This window comes from Rattus norvegicus, chromosome 5 (assembly GCF_036323735.1).
Source record: "Rattus norvegicus strain BN/NHsdMcwi chromosome 5, GRCr8, whole genome shotgun sequence".
Classification (NCBI taxonomy): Eukaryota; Metazoa; Chordata; class Mammalia; order Rodentia; family Muridae; genus Rattus; species Rattus norvegicus.
The window spans coordinates 128,003,903-128,028,652 of NC_086023.1; the positions used below are offsets into that span (position 1 = coordinate 128,003,903).

Below are 24,750 nucleotides of genomic sequence, written 5' to 3' on the forward strand. Positions count from 1 at the left end.
GACGTGACAGACTACATGCTTTGTTTTGTGCTTTGAAGCAGGGTATGGTAAGGCAGGGCTAGCAACCCATTATGTAGACTCTACTGACAGCAATCCTCCTGTTCCTGACTCCCCAGCTACTGAGATGATAAAGCTGAGACTGGACTCTGAGCAGCTTTCTTTGTTGAGCTAATGCCAGCTGACGGCATAGATCAGCCTGTCCTGGGGACCTGGTGAGGACAGGCCTGTCTGAGCTGTGACCCCAGGCCACCTCAATAGGCCTGACTATAGCTGGGCCTTTTCCAGGGCTTCGGCGGACAGACTTCCTCTTCTTGCTTAGCTTGGTCTGGGCTCTGACCCTGAAATCTCAGAAAAGGAAGAAATCTCAGCGGAAGCTGCATTTGTTAACAGTTTGACCATACAATCTGTTCTAGGTGGGGTTGGAGGTAGGAGTGGGGGTCTGGGAAGGGGGTGTAACTGTGGTCTGGAGGGGTTGCATACCAGGCCCAGGAGAATGTGAGACCCAGGGAAGAGACAGGCTTCCCCAAGAGCACACACCCTCACCCTTGAACCATAGTTACCCTCCTCCCATGACTGTAAAGACTCCAGGAAGGGCCTCAGTTCTAGGACACACCCTCCCATGCTACCACTCTCTATGGTTCTCTCAAGGGTCCACATAGCTATCCTTTGTCAGTTGATTGCTGGCCACCCGGGAAAGATCAAATGGCAAAGTTACTTCCCCTTAATGTGCATGGGCTTTATTTGGCCCTTCCCTGAGTCTCTCCTTAAGACCTCTGAGGAATCCAGTTGTCTTCCCTGCCAGCCACAGACAGGATTCTATATTTTGGCGAACCTGACAGATATTCACCCACACACACCTCCAGGACAGGGAGATCCCTACCATCATTTAGATCCAAATAACAGCTAGGTATAGCCTCCCTTACAGCTTTCAACCCAACCCCAGCTCTCCCTCATCGGGGTGGCACAATGGCCGTGTCCCTCACCTCGTCCCTGGGAATACCTAAAAAGACTTGGTCCCCAAATCAGCTCTGAAGGAGCTCTCAGACCTGCCTTCTGCCTCCTCCCTGCTTGGACAGCACAAACTACCTCAGTAACACTAGTAATAATACCTCCACACAAAGGTGACTTTCCAGCTAGGCTCCAAGCAGCCCAGGGCCCATTGGTCGTCTGTTTGGAGGTTCAGCTTGGAGGGACAGGGGAATGTGCAGGCCTGTGCAGCAGCCTGACATTAAAGGCGAATTTCCACCCAGAGAGTGAATGCACCAGGCCTTCCTGCCTTGCTACTGTACCCTATCCCTCCTCTGTCTGCGCCACTCCTGCGGGGCCCCTCAGTCCTGGTGATGACCCTCCTTCCTCTGGCCAGGGGAGCTGCTTGCTGAATCCTGCTCACCCTAAGCAGATGCCAGCCCATCGCCTGGAGGGAAGCACACACAGACACAGCGCGGTTGCAAGGGCAGGGATAATACTTTATATTAGTTTTTCTGTAACAGGAAAAATCAGCTTTGAGATTTTTATCTTCATATATATTTTTTTCTCCTTAAACAAAACCAAAGGTACCCAGAACTTCCCTGCAGAACTGAAGACCAAGGCAGCTGCTGCCGCTCCACCCCACCCCAACCCCCACCATGCACTGCTGCCTCTTCCCCTCCCAAGCCTTCTTGAGGTTGTTCTCAAGTGCCTGTGACCTCCTGCCAGGGCACAACCAAAAGGGGCTCCCAGCAGTAGGACTGCCCAGCACCCGGGGAGGAGGTGAAGCCATGGTAGAAGGCAGAAGGTTCAAATCCCCATAGGGAAAGCACAAAACAAAAGCCAGCTTTTGAGTCTCAAAAAGTGGAAAGCACCCCGCCACAAAGCAAGGAGACAACCCTGCGTCTCCTAGGGAGGGACCAGAGGACAAGGCACAGGGCCAACTGTGTACGGCCACAACTGGCCGGAAGCAAGAGCTTTTGGTAGCATAGGTCACTCTGTGTAAGTGAATTAGGGAGAGGGTAGCTGCCTGAGTGTACCAGGCCAGTGTGGACTCTGAGGTCAGGGTGTGTGTGTGTGTGTGTGTGTGTGTGTGTGTGTGTGTGTGTGTGAGTTGTATCAGTGTGAGGTTGTGCAGAGAGCCAGTTTGGAAGGTCATATGCAGCTGGCTTATCTACGTGGCCAAGCTGGGGGTGTTGGCGGTAAAGTGGTATCTGCACGTGTCTGACTGTGTGACACATTGCTGGAAGGGGTGGGACACGAGACTGTGTTCAGCCCGTGACTTTCGGGTGCCTCTTGGGCTCAGCGTTGGGTGTGTCAGAAGGGGGCGCTCATGGGGCACAGGCCTGGGCTGCAGAAAGGAGTCCGGTAGTCCATCGTCCTGTGGAACATGTTGGAGAGTCAGGACTAGCTACAACCAGCCTTGGGTGAGGTGGATCAAGTAAGGGGGTTCTGGAAGCCTGGCTGCTGGGAGTGGACTTCTCCCAGCAGTCCACTCAGTTGACTTAACAGCAGTCAACATTCCACAAAGGGGGGGAGGTTCTCCCTCACCCTAGAACTCCACAGTCCTTTCCGTGAGAACCAAGAGTGCTCATGAAATAGCAACCCCTCCCTGCTGATCCCTGGCTATTAAGGACCCTGCCTCAGGGCAGGCACTCGACCTCCATGGCTGGCCCTGGGAGTTAGGTCTGCCCCTCCAGGCTCACAGCCCTCTCACAAATCCTGCTCTCATTAGTAGATATCTTGTCTCCATCATCCGTCCACACGGCTGTCACCATCCATCAACAATCCCCCACTACCAGCTCCTCTCTGCTCCAGGTTCTACTTCAAGTCATTCCAATCACGGCCATGGCCACACGCTGGCTTCATAACGCCTAGCATATTCCCTGAAGTCCTAGCTAACCTTAGACAGCCCCTCCGACCACTGCTGTCTGCCTGGACCCTTCCTATCAGCTTCCTCCCAGGTTTCAGCTTCCTCCCAGGTCTCTGCTTCTAACACTTCCATCTGCCCTCCTCCTTACCAAGCCTAGTCCCACAACCCGAACAAAAAGTCAGCCATAAATGAATTCTATGCTTAACATCTCCCACTACATGGGTAGAAAGCCAAGGTCCTCAGGCTGATGTGACTTGAGATCGAGCCATCAAGCCACTGGCCTGCCTGTGACAGCAGCCACTCAGCTCCCTGGCCCTCCTTCCACAACAGGACAATTACCGACCTCCTGCAGTCCTTACAGCAGCCCTGGTACCCACGCTCCTCCATGAGTACCCTCCCCCCACAGCATATCCCATGAGCACTCATGCCACCCATGCCAAAAGGAGTACCAAACAGTTTTACCTGAGTTTTACATGGCTTCCCTCAGCTACTGCCACCCCAGAGCAAATAGGCTCCCTACCTTCCCCGTCATTCTCTCCATCCCGACCTCTCCCTCAGTTGCTCCCTGTGACGTCACAAGGACTCCATGCAGACACACTGAGTTATGCACAGCAGTTCCCACCTCCCTCAGGCTCTTCGTACTGAAGCAGCTGGAGCCCCTGCCCCCTTCTAGAGAAGTCCATGAGTGTATTGAGTATGTGCTGTGTATGCATGTAGCCACATGTAAGCCTGTGTGAGTGGGTACCCATAGACATACCTCTGCATACATCCATAGGCACACCCTGTGCACACAGACATGTACATGTAACTGCCTATGGTTGTGTCTTGGAATAAAGTATGTATACATGTACATGTGTGCATGTGTACAGTATGCATGTGTATGTGCAGACTCTCTGTGCATTAACTACCTATGGCTGTCCTCTCCCTCCCTGCCCTGGACAAACTCTTCTAGCCCCCTCAACATCTATACCTATCTCAAGGCCTACAGTAACTAGATCCCCATCTCTAGCCCAGGCCTCTCCTCTGAGCCCCAAACATTGAAGTCTCTGTACCCCAGAGTATCTCCCAGCACAATACTCATCTCTCTGAGCTAGAATGAATGCCTTAGCACAAACTGGCCTCTGTGGGCATCTCTCTCTCTCTCTCTCTCTCTCTCTCTCTCTCTCTCTCTCTCTCTCACACACACACACACACACACACACACACACACACACACACACACTCATACCTCACATGGCACAATTCTACATGCAAACGAAATGATAGGTTTTCAAAATGAATGGATAGAATAGAGACAAGATAAAGTTGACACAGAAAGCCAAGGCAGCGCAGGGACAGCAGGGTGTGGTGAGAGGTGATGTCACACACACACAGACCACCCACCTGGGTCACTTTGTCCTATCTCGTTTCCTCTTCCTCGTCCTCCTCCTCCTCTTCTTCCTCTTCCTCATCTTTGTGGCCTCGGTCCTTGGAAACGTTACCAAACTCAAAGTTGCCTTCAATGTCCAAGACCTGCAGGTGTTTCAGCCTCCGGAAGGCGCTTTCTACTACGGAGCCCACAGCCAGCTTGTTGAACCTGAGTGGAAGTCCACAGGTCAGCGCCAGGAGGCCTGGCTGGTGCCCTCACACCTACCCAGCTCAGAGGAGAAAGGGGGCAAGGAGGGGTGTCTGGGAAGTGCCACAGCAAGTTTTGAAGGTGGGAGGCCAAGAAGCGCAGTGCGCCATGTCGAACAGACCTGTTAGGACGCTGATAGCTTGAAGAAAGGGGTGGCAGAGGCAAGAAAGTTTCCCTCTATGCATAGTCACTTTGTGTGCAGAGCGGCAGCCACAGGAGCTGCCTCTGCTGCGCTTCCCCACTAAGCTCAAGATCTGACAGGCACCAGGCAAGGCTATGGCTGAGCTGGTAAGGGGCAAACTCAGCCCAGGAAGCCAAGTCACACCACCCAGTGTCACCACCCTGGGCCTGTCTTCTAGTCTGTCTTCTCTCTGATCTGGTGGGCCAAGTTGAAATGAGGGCGGGGAGTCTGAGTAGAAGCCGTAGTCTGTGGGAGCTGAGTTCCCTAAAGTCCTAACCCTGGATCCCAGTAGGAACCTAGGCACCTGTGTTCTTGGTCTGACACCTGAGCCCTACCTGGCTGTCATGTTTTCACAGCTGGGGGTTACTAGTGAGATGCTCTCTGGGCTTCCTCCTGTACCACATTAGCATCAACAGTACCCTGCACTTGGCTGTAATGTTTCTGATGCCCACTAACAGACCTGTGAGCCATCGAAGGCCTGGCAGAGTGTGCTCACCCTCAGGGACGGAGGCGGCACGGGGTTGTGGGGTCCTGCAGTGCACTCAGGGCTCCCTGGCCAGTCAGCATTGAAGCCAGGCTCCACACCCACATTCTACTGCCGGCCTTTCCTCCAGGTCTCAGCTGTTCATCTGTCCTGTGTGCTGTTAGGGGGAGCAAGCAGGGCTGCCGGGACTTCCTACCTGAGAAAGATCCCCTTGAGGTTGGGAGTAGAGTCAAAGGCGTTGGCAGGAACAGCGCTAATCTTGTTATTCTGCAGGTACAGATACTCCAGCGATGGGGGGAGCCCCTCCGGGATCTCTGTGAGCTGATTCCCAGCAATGTCCAGCAACTGCAGGGGCGAACAGGGGGTTAAAGACTCCTACCCGTGCAGAGCACTTACCAGTTTAGAGACTCCCGGCAAGCCATAATCTATCTCCTGCTAATGAGATCTCTAGTGAGGGGAGAGGGTCTGACAACCACCATTTCCAGGTGGGGAAACAGCTTGGCGAGGTTAATCCATGTTTAAGAGGCTGGAATGTGCTGTGCCAGACGCCAAATACGTGTTCTAATTGATATGGTTCCTGCCCAGTCCCTCTTGCCTTTGCACATGAAGTCAAAGCCCAGCTGCCTGCAGGTCACAATCTTTCCTCTTCTATCTACCTGTCACTTCCATCACGCCAAGATCCACATGTGCAGGTCACATGTGCGAGGGCCAGGAGAGTGGGTAGGAGGCTTTCAGAAACCCTGGTACAACAAGCAGGCCCCAGGCTCTGTGCCTGGAACCTAGGAGCAATAGCCAGGGAAGTTGGGGAGGGGACCTGGCACGCACTGGCTCTGTGGCCACCCTTGTTACTCCTCACAGTGCCAATGCACCTTCTCCAGACCTACACTAGTGCTGCCCTGGGCCAGGACTACATGATCTGTAAGCCCCTTCATCATCTCGAGAGGCTAGGATGCAGGGTCATCAAACTAAGACTCACATCCCATGCAGCTTGGTAAGCTAACATCAGGATTGCAGTAAAGCCCCAAACTTCCAATTCTGTCGCCTCCCCGGCCCACAGGGCTTGCTTCCCAGTTTGTCTCCCTCCACAGCCATTGGCACCATCCCCAGTCTCTGCTTCATCAGGCCCTCCCTCATTCATTCCAGAGACACTTGGTGCCCATGGGTGCTGGAGCATGGACTCTGTGAGACACCATCTCCACTTGCAGGAAGCCAGTTGGACTGTGGAGATGGACCAAAGCCTGACAAAACAAGCCATGGGCTTGGCTGTAACAAAGGAGTGGGAAAAGGATTCATCCATCTTTGAGCCAGGAAATGCTTTTCAGGGCATTAGCACAGGGTGGATTTGAGGCAAAAAGAGCAAGTTGCCAGTCAAGAGACACACAGTGTGAGGGGGAATCCCTGCTCGCCCGCTCGCCCGCTCGCCCGCTCGCCCGCTCGCCCGCTCGCCCGCTTGCCTGCTCCCTCGCTCACTCACCAGGCTGAGGCTTGGGGAGGTGTCTGACCTGCCTGTCCCTGCTAAAGGGTAAGAATGTTTCCTGGGCAAGGTGACACTTAGGCTGAGTCCTAGATATCCCCTAACAAGAGTGGTACTCTCCTTATTCCTCACAGCATCCCCAGTTCTGGAACAACGGTGTCTCCTACAAATGTGGGGACTCTTTAAGACTTATGGAATGCATGCATGAATGAATCAATGAATGAATGAATGAACAAACGAATAGATGTCTCCAGTAAGCAAGGTAGGTATTGTGCTTCCAGTAGAAGGGATGCTGTGTGCTGAACCAGGAGCAGTGGGAGGCTTGAAAAACCACTGCAGGGAGTCTGGCCTGGCACCTCAAGGAAGCAGGGAGCTATGAAAGACTGGACAGGAACCGAAAGTGGTGAGATCCTAGGACCTGGGGGTTTGGTTAAAAAATATGGTGGCTTAGGGCATAAGCAGCCTGAATGGAGGGCTGAAGCCAGATTAAGCGCTGGCGGGCTGACTGATGTAGGCAACAGAGGCAAGAAGCATGCCAAGGGTAGCTTCCAAGTTTCCCTGACGGGTACGGCCCCTTCACCTCAGTGAGTTAGTGAATGCAACAAGAGGGAGCAAATATAGAGGGTTTGAGCCAAGTTTCTCTCCTGAGGAACAGCGCAGAGGCTGGATTCTGGTGTGTGGCTCTCAGCAGGGTAGACTGGATGAGAGACCCCAGCCACGCTGCAGAGCCAGCTTCCTCAACCTGCTAAGCTCAGGATACCTCCTGACTTCTCTCTGGCCCCACCTCTTCCCAGCATTCTTTGAAAACACCCCAGCCCTGATGGCAATTCCCACCCCACCGCCAGTGGTGAGCATGTCAGACTAAAATGTGGGTCCCTCCTTCTACCCTCATGGTGACCTGGCCTGGCCACACAGAGACACAAGTCACTGTGTTCACTGTGCCTTTTGCTCTTGCACCTATAAGTAAATTGGACCACGTAGTCATGGCCCTCCTACTCTAAGGCCCGCCTCCCCAGCATGTATCCAATGAATAAGCTCAGTTTGGCTATCCCACCGGAAACGGGCTCCTGCAACTGCCACTCATCCTAGCAGCCGAGATGGCTCATCCTAGTAGTTCCATCATCCTTCCCCCTCCCAGTGCCCCAGCCCCACCCCATCCCCGGCATGGCCCCTGCACCGACCAGTTCTGTAGTACCTGCAGACCAGCAAGGTCCACCCAGGCACGGGGTCCCAGGGCCCGGCTTCGCAGTCGGTTGCCTGTGAGGTAGAGTTCCCGAAGCTTGGCCATGCCAGCTAGTGCCCCACGCGCCAGAGCAGCCAGCTCATTACGCTTGACCTTGAGCACGTGTACATTTTTAGGCAGGCCCGGAGGCAGTGTTTGCAGGCGGTTGCCAGACAAGTCAAGTGAACGCAGCAGGCGTAGCTTGCGGAAGGCATCTCGGTGCATCTGTGGGCTGGTGATGCGGTTGTAGCTGAGGTTGAGCTCTTCCAGGAAGTAGGTGGTGGCAAAGTCCTCACGGCCTATGCCTGTAATCTGGTTGTGCAGGATCATGAGGGTGCGAACTCGGCGGGGCAGGCCGCTGGGCACACGTTCCAGTGCGTTGTTGTATAGATGCACCGTGTGGAGCCTCTTGAGGCCCTGGAAGGCCAGCGGGTGGATGCCCTTGGCCTGCAGCTGGTTGCTGTGTAGCAGCAGGTATTCCAGGTTGCGGATGGGTGTCAGCACATCAGCGTCTACACTCTGGATGACATTTTTCTCCAGGTGCAGCAGGACTAGGCTGCGCGGAAGACCCGCTGGGACCCTCGACAGGTTGTTGCTGGACAAGTCCAGGTACTCCAGGCTGGACAGCTTCCTGGAGAAAAGAGGAACCCGAGAAGCTGGGCAGAGGCCCACAGACATCTGCCATTTCAGCAGCCCATGTTTGTATGCCTGACTTGTTCCCAGAGACAGAAATGGCAACAGACATAAGCCCCACAGGTTTCAGAGAAAGCAACCAAGGAAAAGTGGGCACGTGACCATGCCCAGCTGAGACAAGCTGAGACTGCCAGGTGTTGCTGCGAAGGATGCGGTGACACAGGGACCCACCAAAAGGTCTCGTTGTCCAGGCCCTCGTCGGTCAGGTAATTGTTTTGCAGGTACAGCTCCCGCAGGTTACTCAGCTCACTGAAGGCCCCAGGGGGGATCTTCTCCAGCTTATTGTTCTAGAAGGAAAGGGAGGGATGGATCAGAGTGACAGGCAGAGGCAAGAACCAGGCCTCAGGATGAGGTGTGCAGAGGAGCCTAGGGGCTACCAGGAGGGGAGGCAGCCCCCTCAAACCCAGACTCCTGCCCGCTCCCCTAGGTAGCTAATACCCTGCGATGGGCTCTCAGACTCACTCAGCATCCCCATGCCCATCTGGGCCATGCTTCTCCCTCAGCTGTTCTGTCCCCGGGACATGGGTCTGCCTCTGCCTCACCTGCCCTCTCCGTTCCCCACCTTGAGGTGGAGCTTGTACAGAGCAGGTGGCAGGTGCTTGGGCACATGGCGCAGGAAGTTGCTGGACAGGATGAGGATCTCGACATTGCTGGAGCCGTTGAACATGTTGTCTGGCAGCCCGGCATCTGCTAGCTTGTTGTTATGCAGGTACACGGACCTGCGGGATTGAGGGGCAGTCCTCACCCCACCATGGCTTCCTGGCCATGAGCTAACTTTGCCGTGTGACTTCAAACTCCTCCTCAAGCTGAAGAAGGGCCCAGGGTACTTTTCTACCCTCTTAACCCAGGGACACAGAGTTAAAGAACTTCAGAACCCCTGCATGGCCAGGAACAGGGACCAAAGGCTCAGCACCTTGCCAGAAGTCACCACATAAATTAGCAGGAGAAACAGGACTTCCTGGTCCCAAGCCAGACACCTGCCATGGGTAGAAGTCCTGGGAGTAGTCATACCTCCTTTAGCAGCTTCAAAGAAGAGCATCTCTGCCTGCCGGAAGTGGCTTTTCCTACCCACATCCCACCATTCCCATGCATAGGCCTTTTTTCCTCATTTACTGGATGGGGGCCTCCTCAGCCCTCAGGTTTCAGCCTTCAGGTTCCTCCAATAGGCCTTGGTGTTCCTCCACCGCATACCCCTGAACACAACCCACAGCCCACAGCACAACAAGCCCCTTCTCAGGGCTTGTCTGTGTCTCCTGCTTTGCCTTGGCTTCTCCCAAACCTTTTACACTCCCCCCTCCCACATTTATAATTCCCACACACCCAGGATCATCCCTCTGACCTCTGACCTCAGATTTGGCTTTTGGCCAAAGGTGAGTCCATAGATCTTAGTGAGATAATTGGCAGCGAAGTCCACACTGATCAGGGCGTTTGGCAGGAATCGGGGTGCCAATGTCAGCTAGAAAAGGAAAAGCCGACAGAAAGACCAATAGAGGTGCAGAAGTTAGTTCCGGGCCCTGCCGCTGGGCTCATTTGCTCTCCTTCCCTTGGTTCTTCTCTGACAGCAAAGCTACTCTTCCGATGTAGAAACTTGATCCATCTTTTAATAAAACAAAATGTGTCCAGCTCCCACAACCCTTAGCCTAGCTATCAAAGCCTTTTGTACCTGTCCCTACTCTTCTGACCTCCTGGGGTTAAAGGAAAGGATTAGAGGTCAGAAGAAATGGTGAGAATTGAAGTCTGTCTGACTACTCCATGGGTGGAGGGAAGGCAAGCTCCACTCATGCCACACTTTCTGTTTATTATTTACTTGTATACATTTTGAAACAGTATCTCCTTTTGTCCATGGTTGTATCAAATTTCTGGACTCAAATGATCCACTTGAGTACTGGGGAGCTGAACGCAGGCCACCTCAACTGAACAGCCTTGCCGGGACCCAGCCTTGCCCTTCATACCTAACTCCAATGCCATTTCCTCTAAGAAGCCTTCCTAGTGCCTGTGTGGCCTGTTGGGCTCTCCCTCCACCCATGTGCTGGAGCTACTGGCTGCTTCATTATCAGACACGCTCTAGGTTACAGGGGATGATGAGTGTCCCATTCTCAACACCCAGGGCAATAGGGACCCAGAGGCCAGGCTGTCAAGGGCACTGAGAAACAACCACAGAGCTCAAGGGAAGAGAGTCAGGAAGGTAAAGAAGCCCACCCACTCCAGGGAACCCCACCCAATCCCAGGGAAGCCTACATACCCTCTATGGCCCTCACCTTGTTGTTGGCCAGGTACAGGTAATTGAGGCTAGTAAGATGCTCAAATGCCTCCTCTGGGAGCCCTTTAAAGGACAGGTCAGAGCCCTGGATGAAGGAGATGCTACAGGGGAGCAGGCGAACCACCAACCTGCTAGGCAGCACCCTCCATCCCCAATCAGTTCCAGCATCCACCCTGCCTTCATTCTCCCTCTCCTGTGGCTCAAGCATGAAGCAAGCAGCTAAGGGCTTGCTGAGAGACCCAGTCTCATCCTTTGACCAGGAAGGAGTGCTCCCTGGGGATGGCTGCAGGGGGCCAGAGCCCCTTTTCAACTTTAGCCCCACCTATAGGCAGGGGCAGCCAAGCTGGGATCAGCTCCCAGCAGGACAGGCTTCACCCCTGGTCCCCTAGGACAGAAAGCATGTTACAGTTAGTTAGACTGGACCCTCTCCAGCCCTGAGCTGGCCTCTGACATCCAGTTCCCACTCCAGGACCACCAGATGCTGGGACTGGCCCAAGTCAATGGAGAGGGAACAGTTACATAAACCATGGGCTGTCTCTCCATGGAATACCCTGCTGTGACAGCCAGAGAGAGCTCTAGCAACCGTGCTAAGTGAAACAAAGCAAGCCTCCACAGCTATTACAGGAGTTCAGCTGTGGGCTAAAGTCTAAAATGAATGGCTGCAGGTCACAAGAGGTGGTTGTACATTGTATAAACTCACCCAAACACATCATATTGGGCTGGTCTTTTAAACTGAGTCACTTATGGCACATAGATGACATACAAATAAAGCTGCTATCTTTTAAAATGGGGGATGGAGAATACCAAAATCTTAATATTGATTAATTCAAAGTGGAGGAATTATGAGGGTTTTTTTCCCGTCCACTCCTCACCTCGGGATGTCAGGCGATTGTTCTGTAGGTTAAGCGTCTCCAGCCGCTGCAGCCGAGCCAGTTCCTCGGGGTAGATCTTCTCCAGCTGGTTGTTCTGTGTGGAGATGGGGCAGCAGCAGGTAGGGCTGGGGGTACATGGGGCTTCTGTACCCACCCTTGGCCCAGTCTTGGGCACCTGCCTTGGAATTTTCTCTGAGGCAGACAGTGAGTGTACAGCAATGGACACAGAGACATGTGAGTCCCACTCTTAAATAGCCCACATGCAGGGGTTGGGGATTTAGCTCAGCGGTAGAGCGCTTGCCTAGCAAGCACAAGGCCCTGGGTTTGGTCCCCAGCTCTGGAAAAAAAAAAAAAAAAAAGCCCACATGCAGACATCTACCCGTAGTTCAGACCCGCACCAAGTGACAGCCACATGGAGCTGATCCCTAAACAGAAGAATATCCCATTCTTTGGCCCTGTAGTCCCCACTCCCCTGAGAATTCAAGATTTCCAACCATGTGCTCTGGAAAGCCCTCCTGAGCTGGAGGGAGAGCCTGATCTAACCCATGGCTCCACGGCCCCATAGCTCAAGTTCCCCCCACCCCCACCTCTTTCTTTTTCCTTTTGTTGTTATTTTTCGAGACAGGGTTTCTCTGTGTAGGTCTGGCTGTCCTGTAACTCACTCTGTAGACCAGGTTGGCCTTGAACTCAAGAGTTCCACCTGCCTCTGTCTTGTGAGTGTTGGGTCAGTCTGCATGGCTAAGCCTTAAGCCCTTTTATCTGTATTGGACTTCTTTCTTTTTTTTTTTTAACATTCATTTATTATATATGAGTACACTGTAGCTGTCTTCAGACACACCAGAAGAGGGCATGAGACCTCATTACAGATGGTTGTGAGCCACCATGTGGTTGCTGGGAATTGAACTCAGGACCTCTGGAAGAGCAGTCAGTGCTCTTAACCACCGAGCCATCTCTCCAGCCCTCTATTGGACTTCTTTGTTTACTCGTTTATCTGTTTTACCCATGAACTGTGAGACCTGAAGTCAGGGCGGGACTATGCCCTTCCTACATACCCAGCACTGCACACAACCAGAAGCACTCACAGCAGGTACGTGAGACAGTCTGTATGTGACTGGCTTCAATTTGTCCTTTCCTGTCATTGGCCCACTGCCTGCCCTGCCCTGCCCCCCTGAGTAGTCACAGGCCACCTTCTCTTGATCTCCTTTGGAGTAACAGTTCCTCCTCTCCCCAGGGCTGTCCTGGATATGACAGGATCCATCCATCCATCCATCCGGTGGGCCTCAGCAGGGGCCAGCACTCTCGCTTTCTGCTCTGAGCCCACTGCCTCCAGGAATTGAATCCCCTTGATTTGGCTTTCCTAGTCCTGTATGGGTGTTAGCAGCACCCAGTCTATTCAGGGCTGGCAACTGTGTGCCCAGGGTGAGACACCTTTACTCTAAAATCTTTGTGGCAGCCCAGACTCTTCCACCAGCCAGCAGGTTATATCTCAGGATTCTGTAACCAGGACATCACAGGCACCCCAAGGGTGGGACCAGGACTCTGTGAGTCTGATCTCCCCTGTTGCCCTGAATCTGGGACCATAAAAATTGGAAGTTCTGAGTAAGAAGTGAGCTATACAACCATGTGTGTGCTGGGGACAACATATGGCATGGCATCACTCTTACCTGCAAAGAGAGATGATTGGTGTGCTCGGGCAGGTCTCCCGGAAACTCCCGCAGGTCGATGCCACCACAGTCCACGACGCCTTCCTGGGAGCAGGCACAATCTCGGGGACAGTCGATGGTGGCCCGGCCAGGCTCTGGCTCCTCAGAGCTCAGTACTAGCACTGGCTGCTCCTCTTCCTCCACAAATTCATTCTCCTCAGGGCTTAGGGTGTGGGTGTCACTTCGGCCAAACACAGGTGCCCTCACAGGCAGCACGGGACCCAGGAACAGCTGAGGCAACAGCAGCAGGAGTGGCAAGCCCCTGCTGCCGGCCATGATGCCTGCAGGAGGAGTGGTTCAGCCCACTGAGGTCCCAGGTGATTCACTGGTCACACACATTGGGCACTTATACAGGAAGCCATTATAAGTCACGAGACAGTTGGCACTTAGACCTTGATGACTACTACCCTCTCTTATTGGGAATATCCCCTGTGGTGATAGAAATGCCATGAAGCCCCATCCTTTGTCAGGGCTGCAAAACCTTCTTTAACTCTCACCAGTCTGGCTCCTGAGGAATCTGTGCCCTTATTTCACAGGAAGCTGAGGCAGAACCTAGACTTTGTTAAACTGCCATTGTTCTGACAGACCTTGGTCCATCCCCAAGCAGGTGTGTGTGTTAGTTCTGATGTAGGGCCCCAGGGCTTCGCCCTGACACTCTTCCAACTCTCTCCCAACACATTACACAGGATGGTAAGGGACCCATAATGGTCCTGTCCTTCAGGCCTTTGCACATACTATTCCTTCTGCCCAAAATCAAAATACCCTTTCCCTCTCGTGTGTGTGTGTGTGTGTGTGTGTGTGTATGTCGTGTGTGTATGTTGTGTGTGTATGTGTGTATGTGTGTATGTGTGTGTATATGTATGTGTGATGTGTATGTGTATGTGTGTGAGTGTGTATGTGTGTGTGTGAGAGTGTGTGTATGTATGTGTATATGTATGTGTATATATTGTGTGAGTGTGTGTATGCGTGTGCGTGTGTGTATATGTGTGTGTATGTGTGTATGGTGTATTGTGTGAGTGTGTGTGTATGTGTGTGTATATGTATGTGTGTATGTGTGTGTATGTGTGTATGTGTGTGTATGTGTGTGTGAGTGTGTGTATGTGTGTATATGTGTATATTGTGTGAGTGTGTGTATGTGTGTGTATGTGTATATGTATGTGTATATGTGTGTGTATGTGTGTATGTGTGTATGTGTGTGTGAGTGTGTGTGTGTGGTGTGTATGTGTGTATATGTGTGTGTATGTGTGTGTATGGTGTATGTGTGTGAGTGTGTGTGTGAGTGTGTGTGTGGTGTGTATGTGTATATGTGTGTGTATGTGTGTGTATGGTGTATGTGTGTGAGTGTGTGTGTGTGAGTGTGTGTGTGGTGTGTATGTGTGTGTATGTGTGTGTATGGTGTATGTGTGTGGTGTGTGTGTGAGTGTGTGTGTGGTGTGTATGTGTGTATATGTGTGTGTATGTGTGTGGTGTGTGTGTGTGTGTGTGTGTGTGTGTGTGTGTGTGTGTGTAGAATCTGAGATTGCCCAAGGCTTAGCAATAGTTGAATTGGGTCATGAACACTCTCTTAGCAATAGTTGAGTTGGGTCAATAACTCTCTATGTGCAGATTCAGGCTGAGTGAACCCAACACCAGGCAAAAAGGTGACTGAGGCTGCTGTGTCCTATGACCTGCTGAGTCCTGATGTGTAGCCACTTAGCCATCTTCCCCAGCACCTCACATGCCCACATGGACACTGCCCGTGATCCCCAGTGCAGGAGACGAGTACAGGCTAAGGATAGTACTTGGCTACCACAGTCCCTGTGGTCCTGCAGGCCAGGGCTTAGCATCACAAGAACTCAGGAATGTCTCTGGGATACGTTGAGTTGCAACAGAAGACAGTGAAATGGTCCCACATTCCCAGTGAAAGCCTCACCACCACCCCCAATTCACTGCACCCCACTGAACCTCAGCCTCCTCATCTGACTGTTGCTACGATGCTGACCCTACATAGTAACATGTTCCACTGAGTAGATGAGGGGTGCACCAGCCTATGTCCAGGCTCTGGGCTCCACTCCTGAATGGAGTAGTGATTAGTGCACAAGCCAGGTTGGGTCCTTCCCAGAGCCTTAGGAAATCCAACCATACAGCAGCTAGAAGGGTCTGACCAGAGCATGTTGTGGCAGGATTGGGGGAACTGGGAGGTTGTCAGTGACACTGGAGGGTTGGCTGTGGAGAACAATGGCTAAGAGCAGCTCTTGCTCTCATCAGTGTGTGACGTTGGCCGAGTTTTGCAACAGTCTAAATTTCAGTTTCTCTCATCTGTGGTAGAGATAACAGAAGTACCCTCCATGGGCAATCCATAAGTCAATGAGATATACACAGTAAATGCTCAAGAAATGAATAAAGATGAATTTCCCCCTTCCATTACTCCAGTGGTTCTCAACCTCCCTGATGCGACAACCGTTAATCCAGTTTCTCATGTCGTAGTGACCTCCCGGCCATAAAATTTCTTTCATTGCTACTTCCTAACTGTAATTTTGCTACTGATACAAACTGATACACAGCCCTTGTGAAAGGGGTCATTTGGTCCCTGAAGGAGTCAAGATCCTCCCCCCGCTTGAGAACCACCTCTCTGCTTTCGCAGCATGATCTGCCCCCAACACCTCATTCCCCACTCTAGCACCCCTCTTTGCCCGTCCCATGTCTAGAACGCACTTAGACTTCTTGGCCTGGCTGCTCTGAGGAGATGCTACAGCCCACTAGCCCACCTGTGTATGACCCCCACTGCTGCACTATTTAGACACCACTCTGCCCTCGATGTTGCAGATCCCCCATCTTGGATCCAGCCCTGGGTTGTGGGCACACAGGTGAGGCAGATCACATCCCTGTCCTCTGGAGCAGGTGATATAACCACTACCCACTGGATTCAGGTGCCAGCATAAAGAGGTCCCTAGGAGGATGAGATATCCCAAGGAAAGGGGAAGAAAGAAGAAGGTGACAGCCAAGTCCCTTAACCCTACATACAGTCCATGTTGGTCTAAGCAGACTTGAACCCCAGAAAGCTAGTGTGGCAGAGAACCAGGGAGCCCAGTAGAGATCAGTGGGTGACACTGCCCTCCCCCCCACTCCCCTCACCACCCTTCTACAGATCATTATCCTCCCCTCCCCCATAGCTGATTCCACAGTCTTCCAGCCCCAGCAGCCAAGGGGAGGTGGGAGAATGGGGGGGGGAGGGAAGTGGGCCTCAAATTCACTCAGAGCAGGAGGCCGTGGAATGGGTGCAGGGAAGGAGCTGGTCCTCACATGCACAAGGTACTCACTGGACAGGCTGGTTTTCTTCTCTCACCTTTGGCTTATCTCCATAAAAATCCACACGCTTATCTGTACAGATATATAGTTTAGATCAACATTCTGAACCAGACCAAAAATGTCTTCATCACTCCTTTAGAGGCCAGCGAGCAGAGGCCCACTGGGAGAGGTGTTAAGGGGCCAAGCTAAGGTCCAGGGCTCCTGCATCATCCCTTGCTGCTTCCCAGGAAGCCAAGGATACCAAGTGTCAGGGCCCTACAAGGAAGCATGGGGCAGGCTCCTGGCTGAGAGGTTCACGATGCCCTGTCCACTGGAGTAGATCCTCATGGCCACATGTGGCTGTGGAGCAATTTCTCCATAGTTCATGTTGAGACATGCTTGAAAGAACACACGGGGTGTGTGGATTTTAAAGGCACTGCAGACAATAATGTAAGGTGCCTCATCAGTATTGACGATGTAAATTCCTAACACTTTCAATACATTGAGTTAAGCAAATTAAGTTTGCCTGTCTTACTTTACATTAAAAAAAAATTGTTTGTGCTAGGCATGGAGGTGCATGCCTTTAATCCCAGCACTCCAGAGGTAGAAACGGGCAGAGCTCTGTGAGTTCAAACCTGCCTGGTCTACAAGGAAAGTTCCAGGCCAGCCAGGGCTACATAGTAAGACCCTCTCTTTAAATAGATAAAAACCGGGGGGGTGGGAGGACAAAGGAAGGAGGGAGAGAGGGAGGAAGGGAGGGAAGGAGAGGGAGACAGAATACCACAGTCTGGGTGCTGAGCATGTGGAGGTCAGGAGTGCGCCCTCTCCTTCCATTCTTGTTTCTAAGTCTGCACTGCTTACCTGCATGGCACACCTGCCCTGCTTACCTGCATGGCACACCTGCCCTGCTTACCTGCCCTGCTTACCTGCCCTGCTTACCTGTGCTGCTTACCTGCATGGCACACCTGCCCTGCATACCTGCCCTGCATACCTGCCCTGCATGCCTGCCCTGCTTACCTGCACTGCTTACCTGCACTGCTTACCTGCCCTGCTTACCTGCACTGCTTACCTGCCCTGCTTACCTGCACTGCTTACCTGCCCTGCTTACCTGCACTGCTTACCTGCCCTGCTTACCTGCACTGCTTACCTGCCCTGCTTACCTGCACTGCTTACCTGCCCTGCTTACCTGCACTGCTTACCTGCACTGCATACCTGCCCTGCTTACCTGCGCTGCTTACCTGCCCTGCATGCCTGCCCTGCTTACCTGCGTTGCATACCCCATGCTATCTGGGCATCAAGCTCCCAGACAGTTCTCCTGCCTCTGCCTCCCATCTTGCACAGGAATGCCAGGGTTACACATGTACCCATCTGCATCTGGGGTTGTACTCAGAGCTGCACAGCTGGTGCCTTTACTCTCTGGGCCATCTCTCTGGCCTCTCATTTCCTTTTTCTTTTCTTTTCTTTTCTTTTTTTTTTTTTTTTTTTTGGTTCTTTTTTTCAGAGCTGGGGACCGAACCCAGGGCCTTGCGCTTCCTAGGCAAGCGCTCTACCACTGAGCTAAATCCCCAACCCTCATTTCCTATTTCTTAATGTGGCTTCCAGAACACCTTTACAGTCGTTTGTGGCTCACATCATATTTGTTAGTCAGTGCTTCTCTAGGGTCTGATGTATAATCAGAGTCATCTGAGCTATAAGAGGGAGACATGGGGTTCACAAGAGCCCAGAGAAAGCATAACCTTTTCATAGATGTCTTCCTAGAGGAAGTGAAGTCTACACTAGCCATTCTGACTGGCAAGCATCAGGCAAGAATGCAAGACATTCGATGTGTGTGAAGGAAGACCTGGGGTTCAGAGAGTCTGTATGGAAAACTCTACAAAGCTCACGGGACTGCCTGTGGCATGTGGGAACTGGGAATAACACAAGTAGGCACAATGGCCGCAAGTCCAGGACAGGTTAGGCATGGAGTATGGGCCTTGTTTCTGGAAGATGAGGAGCTGCTGGTGTGAAGAGGGTGACAGACAGACTGCAGATGAAGGTGGTGGGCAGAGCTGTGTGAGGAACAAAGAGGCTGAGGTGCTGGTACACGGATGGAAAGCAGGGACTCCAGGGCAAGAAGGGAGAATGGACAAGGTTTGCAGCAGATGCCAGACCCCAGCATTACCTTCTGCACTCAGTGCCCTGGACGCTCACTGAGCTTCCTCTGGGCTATAGCTTGCTGGAGCAATAAAAAACCCAGGACCAGGCCTACACTAGGCTCCTGATTTGCAGGCTGGAAACTCAAGGGCAAATGGCCCTTACTGCTGCCCCCCTCAGAAATCTCAGACTCCTCAGGAGCCCTCTGCCCAGAGGTCTTGGCTCCGTCCTTCAGGGTTAGGCTGAATCTCCCCTGATTCCAGGAGTGGAATGAATTTGTGAAAAGCAGAGAAGAAAGACCTACAATATAATCTATTCAGATTCCCTGCCTAATAGCTGAGTATGACAGAGAGAGAGAGAGAGAGAGAGAGAGAGAGAGAGAGAGAGAGAGAGAGTCAAAAGCTGGGGAGAGATGGCCCACCTGTTAAGAGCAGCACTCTGCTTGCAGAAGACTGAGCCCAGCACTCACTGGGATGACTCACAACCGCCTGTAACCCCAGCTCCAGGGGATCTGATACTGCTGGCCCCTGCCAGCACCTGCACACACAAACACACAATTACAAATAAGTCTTTAAAAAAAAACAAAAACAAAACAAAAACAAAACAAAACAAGGACATGGTGGCTCAGTCAGTCATGGTATTAGTATGGCATGCGCACGCATATGCACACATGCACACATGCACACACACACACACACACATATACACACAACACATAAATTAATTAATTGATTAATCAATTAAATTTAAGACTAGGGCTAATGTTTGTTGTCTGCCTGTAGCCCCGAGCTGCTCTTGAAGGCTCAGTAGGAGTTCCCCCAGTGAACAAAGCAGAGGAAATCATGGGCAGAGCGTGAAGAGGCAGGGAAAAGGCCAATGTGTTTGCTCCTGTAAACAGGGAATAGAAATTGGGTATGGAAGCACAGGTTGCTGAGGACATCAACCACCATGCCAGGATGTTGGTGATAGGAAACCAGCAGGGTTCCAATAGGTCATGGTCAGCACTCTTATGTATGACTCCAACAAGCCTACAGGTGCCACCTCCTACCCAGGATTCAGACGGAAGGGACAAAGAGTACCCTGTCATGGTGCACCAAGTCACCGACTCTGACACTTCTTACCTTACACACCGAAGACAGGGCTCAGGGCTCCAAGAGTATACAGAAGGAGGTAGCCCCAAACCAGCCATTGATGAGTTTCCCAGAGCAGCCCGGGCCCTTCCCAATGGTGTTCACCCTGTGAGCCCACGATCTGATCGTTTGGGCTTTTCCAGGGCAAAAGGAAGAAGAGGTGGAGGAGGAAAGGCCCATCCAGGGTTCCTCCAAGCCCACAGCCTAGGTGCAACTTCGTGCCAGGCAGAGTGTGGTTTCACCTTCCCCAGCAGACACTCAGGTTGCCAATGCTCATCCTTCTGTCACCTCTTGCACACCTGCATCCTAGCCTGGGCGACAGCACTCGCTGCCTTCTGTTCCCCCCCCACCCACCCCCCCGGAGCTTCAGCTTCGCCATAGCTGCCTCCCAACCCGGGCCCCAGCACAGGAATTCCAAGCGACCCCACCCCCCTTCTTCCACCTGACTGCAAGTCAGGTATTCCAACTCACCCATCCAGGTCCACCCCACTCCACCCTGCACCAGGCTGATGGTGGTTCCGTGACCCACACAACCTGGGGACGACCATTCACGTTCCTTGCCCTGCCCCTTTCTGTGTTCCGCTGGAAGCAGATGCCTAGACCGAGTGGTCGGAGCGTTAGACCGCACCTAACCAGACGAAGCCAAGTTCCGCTGCTTGACCATGTGCCTCACCTGCCCAGAGCCCTGGGGGCTGATTTCTGCCTTTCTGTGCTTGTTTCTGTATGTAAAGAGGTCGGTGTTGGACTCGGTGGAGCCCCCCACCCCCGACGAACTGACGTGAAAAGATGCAGGATGCCCTGGGCCCCAGTTCTCAGTGCAGAGGTCCAGGCCCCTTCCCAGTTTCACCTGCCCCCACAGTCCCTGTCACACGCCCGTGTGCCTCCACCTCCCCTCCCCATCCGCTCCCAGATTCTTTCCAGATGTGCGCAGCGGGAGGAGCCCGAAGGCTGGGACTGAATGTCGAGTAGAAAAAGCGTCCCCTTCCCCCTGCTCCTGATCCCGCAGGGGTCCCGCCACCCCTATGACGGTGTACCTAACCGTGCCCCCTGAGCAGGGTCCGCGGGACAGGGCGGGATATGGGCCACCCTCCCCGGCGGCGGCTGGGGCCATGAGAACACGGCGGGAAGTTAGAGTGGGCTGCCTCGGCGCGGCCGGTGGCCCGTGGTCCCTCGGCTAGGCGGCCGCCTGCGTCCTACCTGCCGCTGCGCGCCGCGCCGTGGGCAGAACAGGCTCCCTGGTGTCCGCTGCGCTCGGCGGGCGCCGGCTCCTGTCATTCAAGTCGAGCCGTGGGCGCGAGCGAGCCAAGTTTTGTTGTGGGTTCGCTCTCCCCGCCTTTCCCCCGGCCCCCGCCCCGCGAGCATCTGCCGGACGCCGGCCTCTCCCGACACAGGCGCAGGGTCCCGCCGGGCCCGGGGAGGGAGGGCCTGAGCCCAGGGCGCCGGGCTTGGCAGGGGCCCCACTTCCCGGGAGCTCTTGCCGCCGCCCCGGCCCCTCTCCGCCCCGGCCGGCCGCCGTACCACGCCCCCAAAACCCGGTGCCTCCAGCGCAGCACCTCTGCCTGCCAGCCTGCGGGGTGGGACCGCACCCAGTCAGGCCCCCCGCACCTGAGGAGAGCCGAGAAGGCTCCTTCCATCCAGTTCCTCGGCTCTCAGCTTCTCCCTCAAGCATGAGAAGATTTTGCAACCTTTCCGGGCACAAGTACCTTTCCTGTTCCCTCTCCCACCCTAGGGTCCTGAGCTGTGGCTAACGCGGCGTCAGCCAAGACCCTGCTGGACCCTTTCCCGGCAAAATTCCTCTGCTCCTCCCCACTATCCGCCCTCACTGCACTGGCGCTGGGCCCACAACTTGGTGAACCTTGAAGGGGAGTAAACTGGACCGGGGTCTTCACGCACGCGGGTCCTAGTCACGGAGAAGTCCAGGGACTGAGCAGAGAGCACTTAAGGCACCATCATATTGCTCCTGGGAGCTGAAAATGGTTCCGAGTAAAGGCTCATTAAGTACTAGCAGCTGAAGCAACACTGTTTGGCGCCAAGGACTTCTTGGTGGAAAGGACTGGGTTTGGGTGCTACTTGGCACCTCTGCTGTGAACAAACCTGTCTCTCACATGTATGTGCTCTGGCCTTCGGGCAGGACCCATCTAGCTCTGAGAGTGATAAAGATAATAAATCAAATGTGAAACCACTTGGCCACCTAAACTGCCAAGACCCTGAATGGTGCTGCCAGGCTCTGTTTATATCTCCATGCACTGGTCTCTAATTCTTACAGCCCTGCAAAGGAAGATTATTCCCCATCTAACAAGTAAGGGTGTGGTCTCTGTCAGGCCGCATAACTAACATCATTGAGAGCCGAGGGTTCTGGTCCATCTACCCGTCTCAACAGCAGTCTGTGATGCAGACAGGCAGCTAGGTGAGTAAGGACAGAGCCAGTGTTTGAACCCATGGCCATCTGTTTCCATTACCCATCACTGAAGAACTTAACACGGATGGGAAAGGGAAATATTTTGCCTTCTTTGGCCTCAAATTCCAATCCTCTCTGAGCTCAAACTTGAAAGTTGGTATGATTCACAAGATTGGACAGGGCCCAACAGAGATGCATCTCGTGTTTTCTGGACAGAGCCTAGATTCAAGTGGAGCTAAAAGAACTGGATTCTATTGGCTGGATTACCCATGAACCAAAAGTCGTCTAGAACAAGGAAAATCAGCACATACTGAGTGCCAACAAGTGCCAGGCACTGTCCTTAAACATCCTGGCCAGCCAGCCCTGTGGGGAAGGCTTGGTAGACTATACCTGGAAAGGCAGGGTGTTTTAGGGGCCAGGCACTTGGAATGCTACACACTCACTTCCTCTACCATCAAAACTAGCTTTGCCAAGCCAGTGCCCACACACATGCACCGTGTCTGTGTGGTGCTGAAGGCACAGGCTACAGTACAGAGCCCGGAGGGATTGCGGGTGTCTCAGTAGGAGACGGAGGCTATCCTGCCGCAGAAGCGAGCCCCCTGGCTTTCAGAAGGGATGAGTACCCTGGTGACTACCTGTGCTGCTTCTCAGTGTCAGCATCTGTTCAGTCTAAGATCACCATAGTGCATGGGGTCAATGGCAGGGTTTGGATGAAGACTTGGGCCCAAAGGAAAAATAATGGCTACACACTAAAAACTGTCTGTCTTAAACAGAAAAATCCAGCTCTGGTCTCACAGTAAGTACAAAAAAAAAAAAAAAAAGACAGCTGTTTTTACAAGACTGCTATCCAGACCTGACTGAACTCCAAGAGACAGCCAATAGAAATAAAGACTAGTATCAAGGAGAACGCCTGTAATCCTAGCATTTAGGTAGTTTGGGCAGGAAGAGAGCACATTGGAGGCAACTGAGCCTAGATTCAAGTGGAGCTAAAAGAACTGGATTCTATTGGCTGGATTACCCATGAACCAAAAGTCAGTGAAATTCTGTCTCAAAAAGTGGTAGGGTAGGGGGGTGGAGGGATGGCTCATCTGGCAAAACATGGGCTGCCCAAGCCTGGTGACCTGAGTTCAGATCCCCAGAACCCAGGTAAAGGCCACACACTGTAGCTCATGCTTCTGTGACCCCAGAGCACTCCAACAGGGAGATGGGAAGTGGACAGAATCCTCCAAAGCTGTCTCAATCAAATACAAGGTGAGGGCTCACACCGGAGGTTGTCCTGACTCCCTACACTCACACTCTAGCACCCCAAGCCTGTAGTAACACACCAGTAGCACACATGTACACTAAGATCTTTCTTTAAGAAGACAAGTGTTGAGAGATAAGAAACTCCTGCACTACCAGGCCCAGTGCCAAATTAAAAAGAGAAGGAAGCAGCTTGGGGGGGGGGGGGTTGAAGGACACAGCGCCTGCATGACATGGAGCTAAGGCTGAAGGACAAGAAGGCTTGCCAGAGTCAGGGTGGGGAGTTGATGTTGAGAAGGAGAGAAAGGGAAAGGCACGGTATTTATTATTCTTTATGGTCAGAGAAGAAAAGGATTTCTCCTACCTTGAGCTCAGGACTCAAGACCTTCCCTTATCCAGTAGCAGAGTCCTGAATGCTGGGCTGCCAACAGGAGCTTGATCAGAGAGCTGCTTGGGGCTACGGGGTCTCTCTGAAGGCTATGCTGTTGCTGCTGGTGTGTTATCATAGTACCGGGGTCATTGTGCACGTGAGGTGAACGATCTCCTGCTAAGCCCGATCCTCAGCCCTCTTCAGTTTTTATTTTTATTTTTTTTATTTTGAGACAGGATCTCAAGTTGCGCGGGCCTTGAACTTTTGATCTGCTTGCCTATTACTTCTCAAGTACGTGTGCTTTTAGACCTGCTGACTGAAGGCTTTGGACAGAGGCCAAGATTTGGGGCTGGGGAGATGGCTCAGTCGGCAAAGTGCTTGCAGGAATCCCTGAGTTCAATTCCCAGCACCCATATCTAAAAAACACAACGTTATGGCATGCACCTATAGTGTCAGAAATTGGAGGTGTTGGGTAGAGACGAGATCTCGGGGGCTGAATGGCATCTAGTCTAGCTTAATTGGTGAATTCTAGGTTTGCAAAAAATAAGGTAAAAGGGTAGAAACACAGAGTAGTTGGTGAAATGTTTGCTGTGCAAGCCTAGGACCTGTCTGCAAAGCACCCTAGTATTGTACAGCCAGGCCAACCCCAGGATCCTACTGGAGAGCAACTGAGGAAGACACCTAGTGAGGACCTCTGGTCTCCAAAGACATGTGCACACATGTGCACATGAACACACACAAAGACAAAACTCATCAAGGAAGCAGAGAATGATGGGAAAACCACAGCTGGAGGCAGAACTGAAACCTGGGTCTTCAGGTTCCGACCCAGCGAGATTCTCTTGTGCAACAGCCATTCGGTGGTCTGAA

The 24,750-nt window shown here is 52.9% G+C and overlaps 1 protein-coding gene across 10 annotated transcripts; it reads right to left on the reverse strand.

The window, feature by feature from the left end:
• Positions 1 to 4: 4 nt before the first annotated feature.
• Positions 5 to 21,616, reverse strand: Podn (podocan). 10 transcript variants are annotated; one of them, XM_039111168.2, is made up of 14 exons: positions 21,479 to 21,551; positions 21,071 to 21,141; positions 19,165 to 19,280; positions 16,669 to 16,703; positions 13,305 to 13,624; positions 11,641 to 11,734; positions 10,767 to 10,831; positions 9,855 to 9,964; positions 9,071 to 9,227; positions 8,680 to 8,795; positions 7,789 to 8,446; positions 5,316 to 5,464; positions 4,223 to 4,415; positions 1,446 to 2,347 (listed from the first exon to the last, which is right to left on the reverse strand). In XM_039111168.2, exons 5-13 carry the CDS (start codon positions 13,617 to 13,619, stop codon positions 4,238 to 4,240), a joined length of 1,842 nt encoding a protein of 613 aa, XP_038967096.1. In that variant the 5' UTR covers positions 13,620 to 13,624; positions 16,669 to 16,703; positions 19,165 to 19,280; positions 21,071 to 21,141; positions 21,479 to 21,551; the 3' UTR covers positions 1,446 to 2,347; positions 4,223 to 4,237. The 10 variants fall into 10 exon arrangements, with proteins under 10 accessions (XP_038967094.1, XP_038967095.1, XP_038967096.1 ...); XM_039111163.2 differs by lacking the exon at positions 21,479 to 21,551 and adding an exon at positions 20,345 to 20,469 and having other exon boundaries at positions 16,643 to 16,703; positions 21,071 to 21,373; XM_063287057.1 differs by lacking the exon at positions 21,479 to 21,551 and adding an exon at positions 20,547 to 20,592 and having other exon boundaries at positions 16,643 to 16,703; positions 21,071 to 21,373.
• Positions 21,617 to 24,750: the final 3,134 nt, after the last annotated feature.

What these genes read in the sequence shown, in the direction of transcription:
- Podn (XM_039111166.2), bottom strand. Translation starts at nt 13,619, where the DNA reads ATGGCCGGCAGCAGGGGCTTGCCACTCCTGCTGCTGTTGCCTCAGCTG. An exon ending in CAATCGCCTGACATCCCGAG is followed by an intron (nt 10,832 to 11,640) that starts GTGAGGAGTGGA and finishes TGTCCTTTAAAG; the next exon opens with GGCTCCCAGAGGAGGCATTT. An exon ending in TGTACAAGCTCCACCTCAAG is followed by an intron (nt 8,796 to 9,070) that starts GTGGGGAACGGA and finishes CTTTCCTTCTAG; the next exon opens with AACAATAAGCTGGAGAAGAT.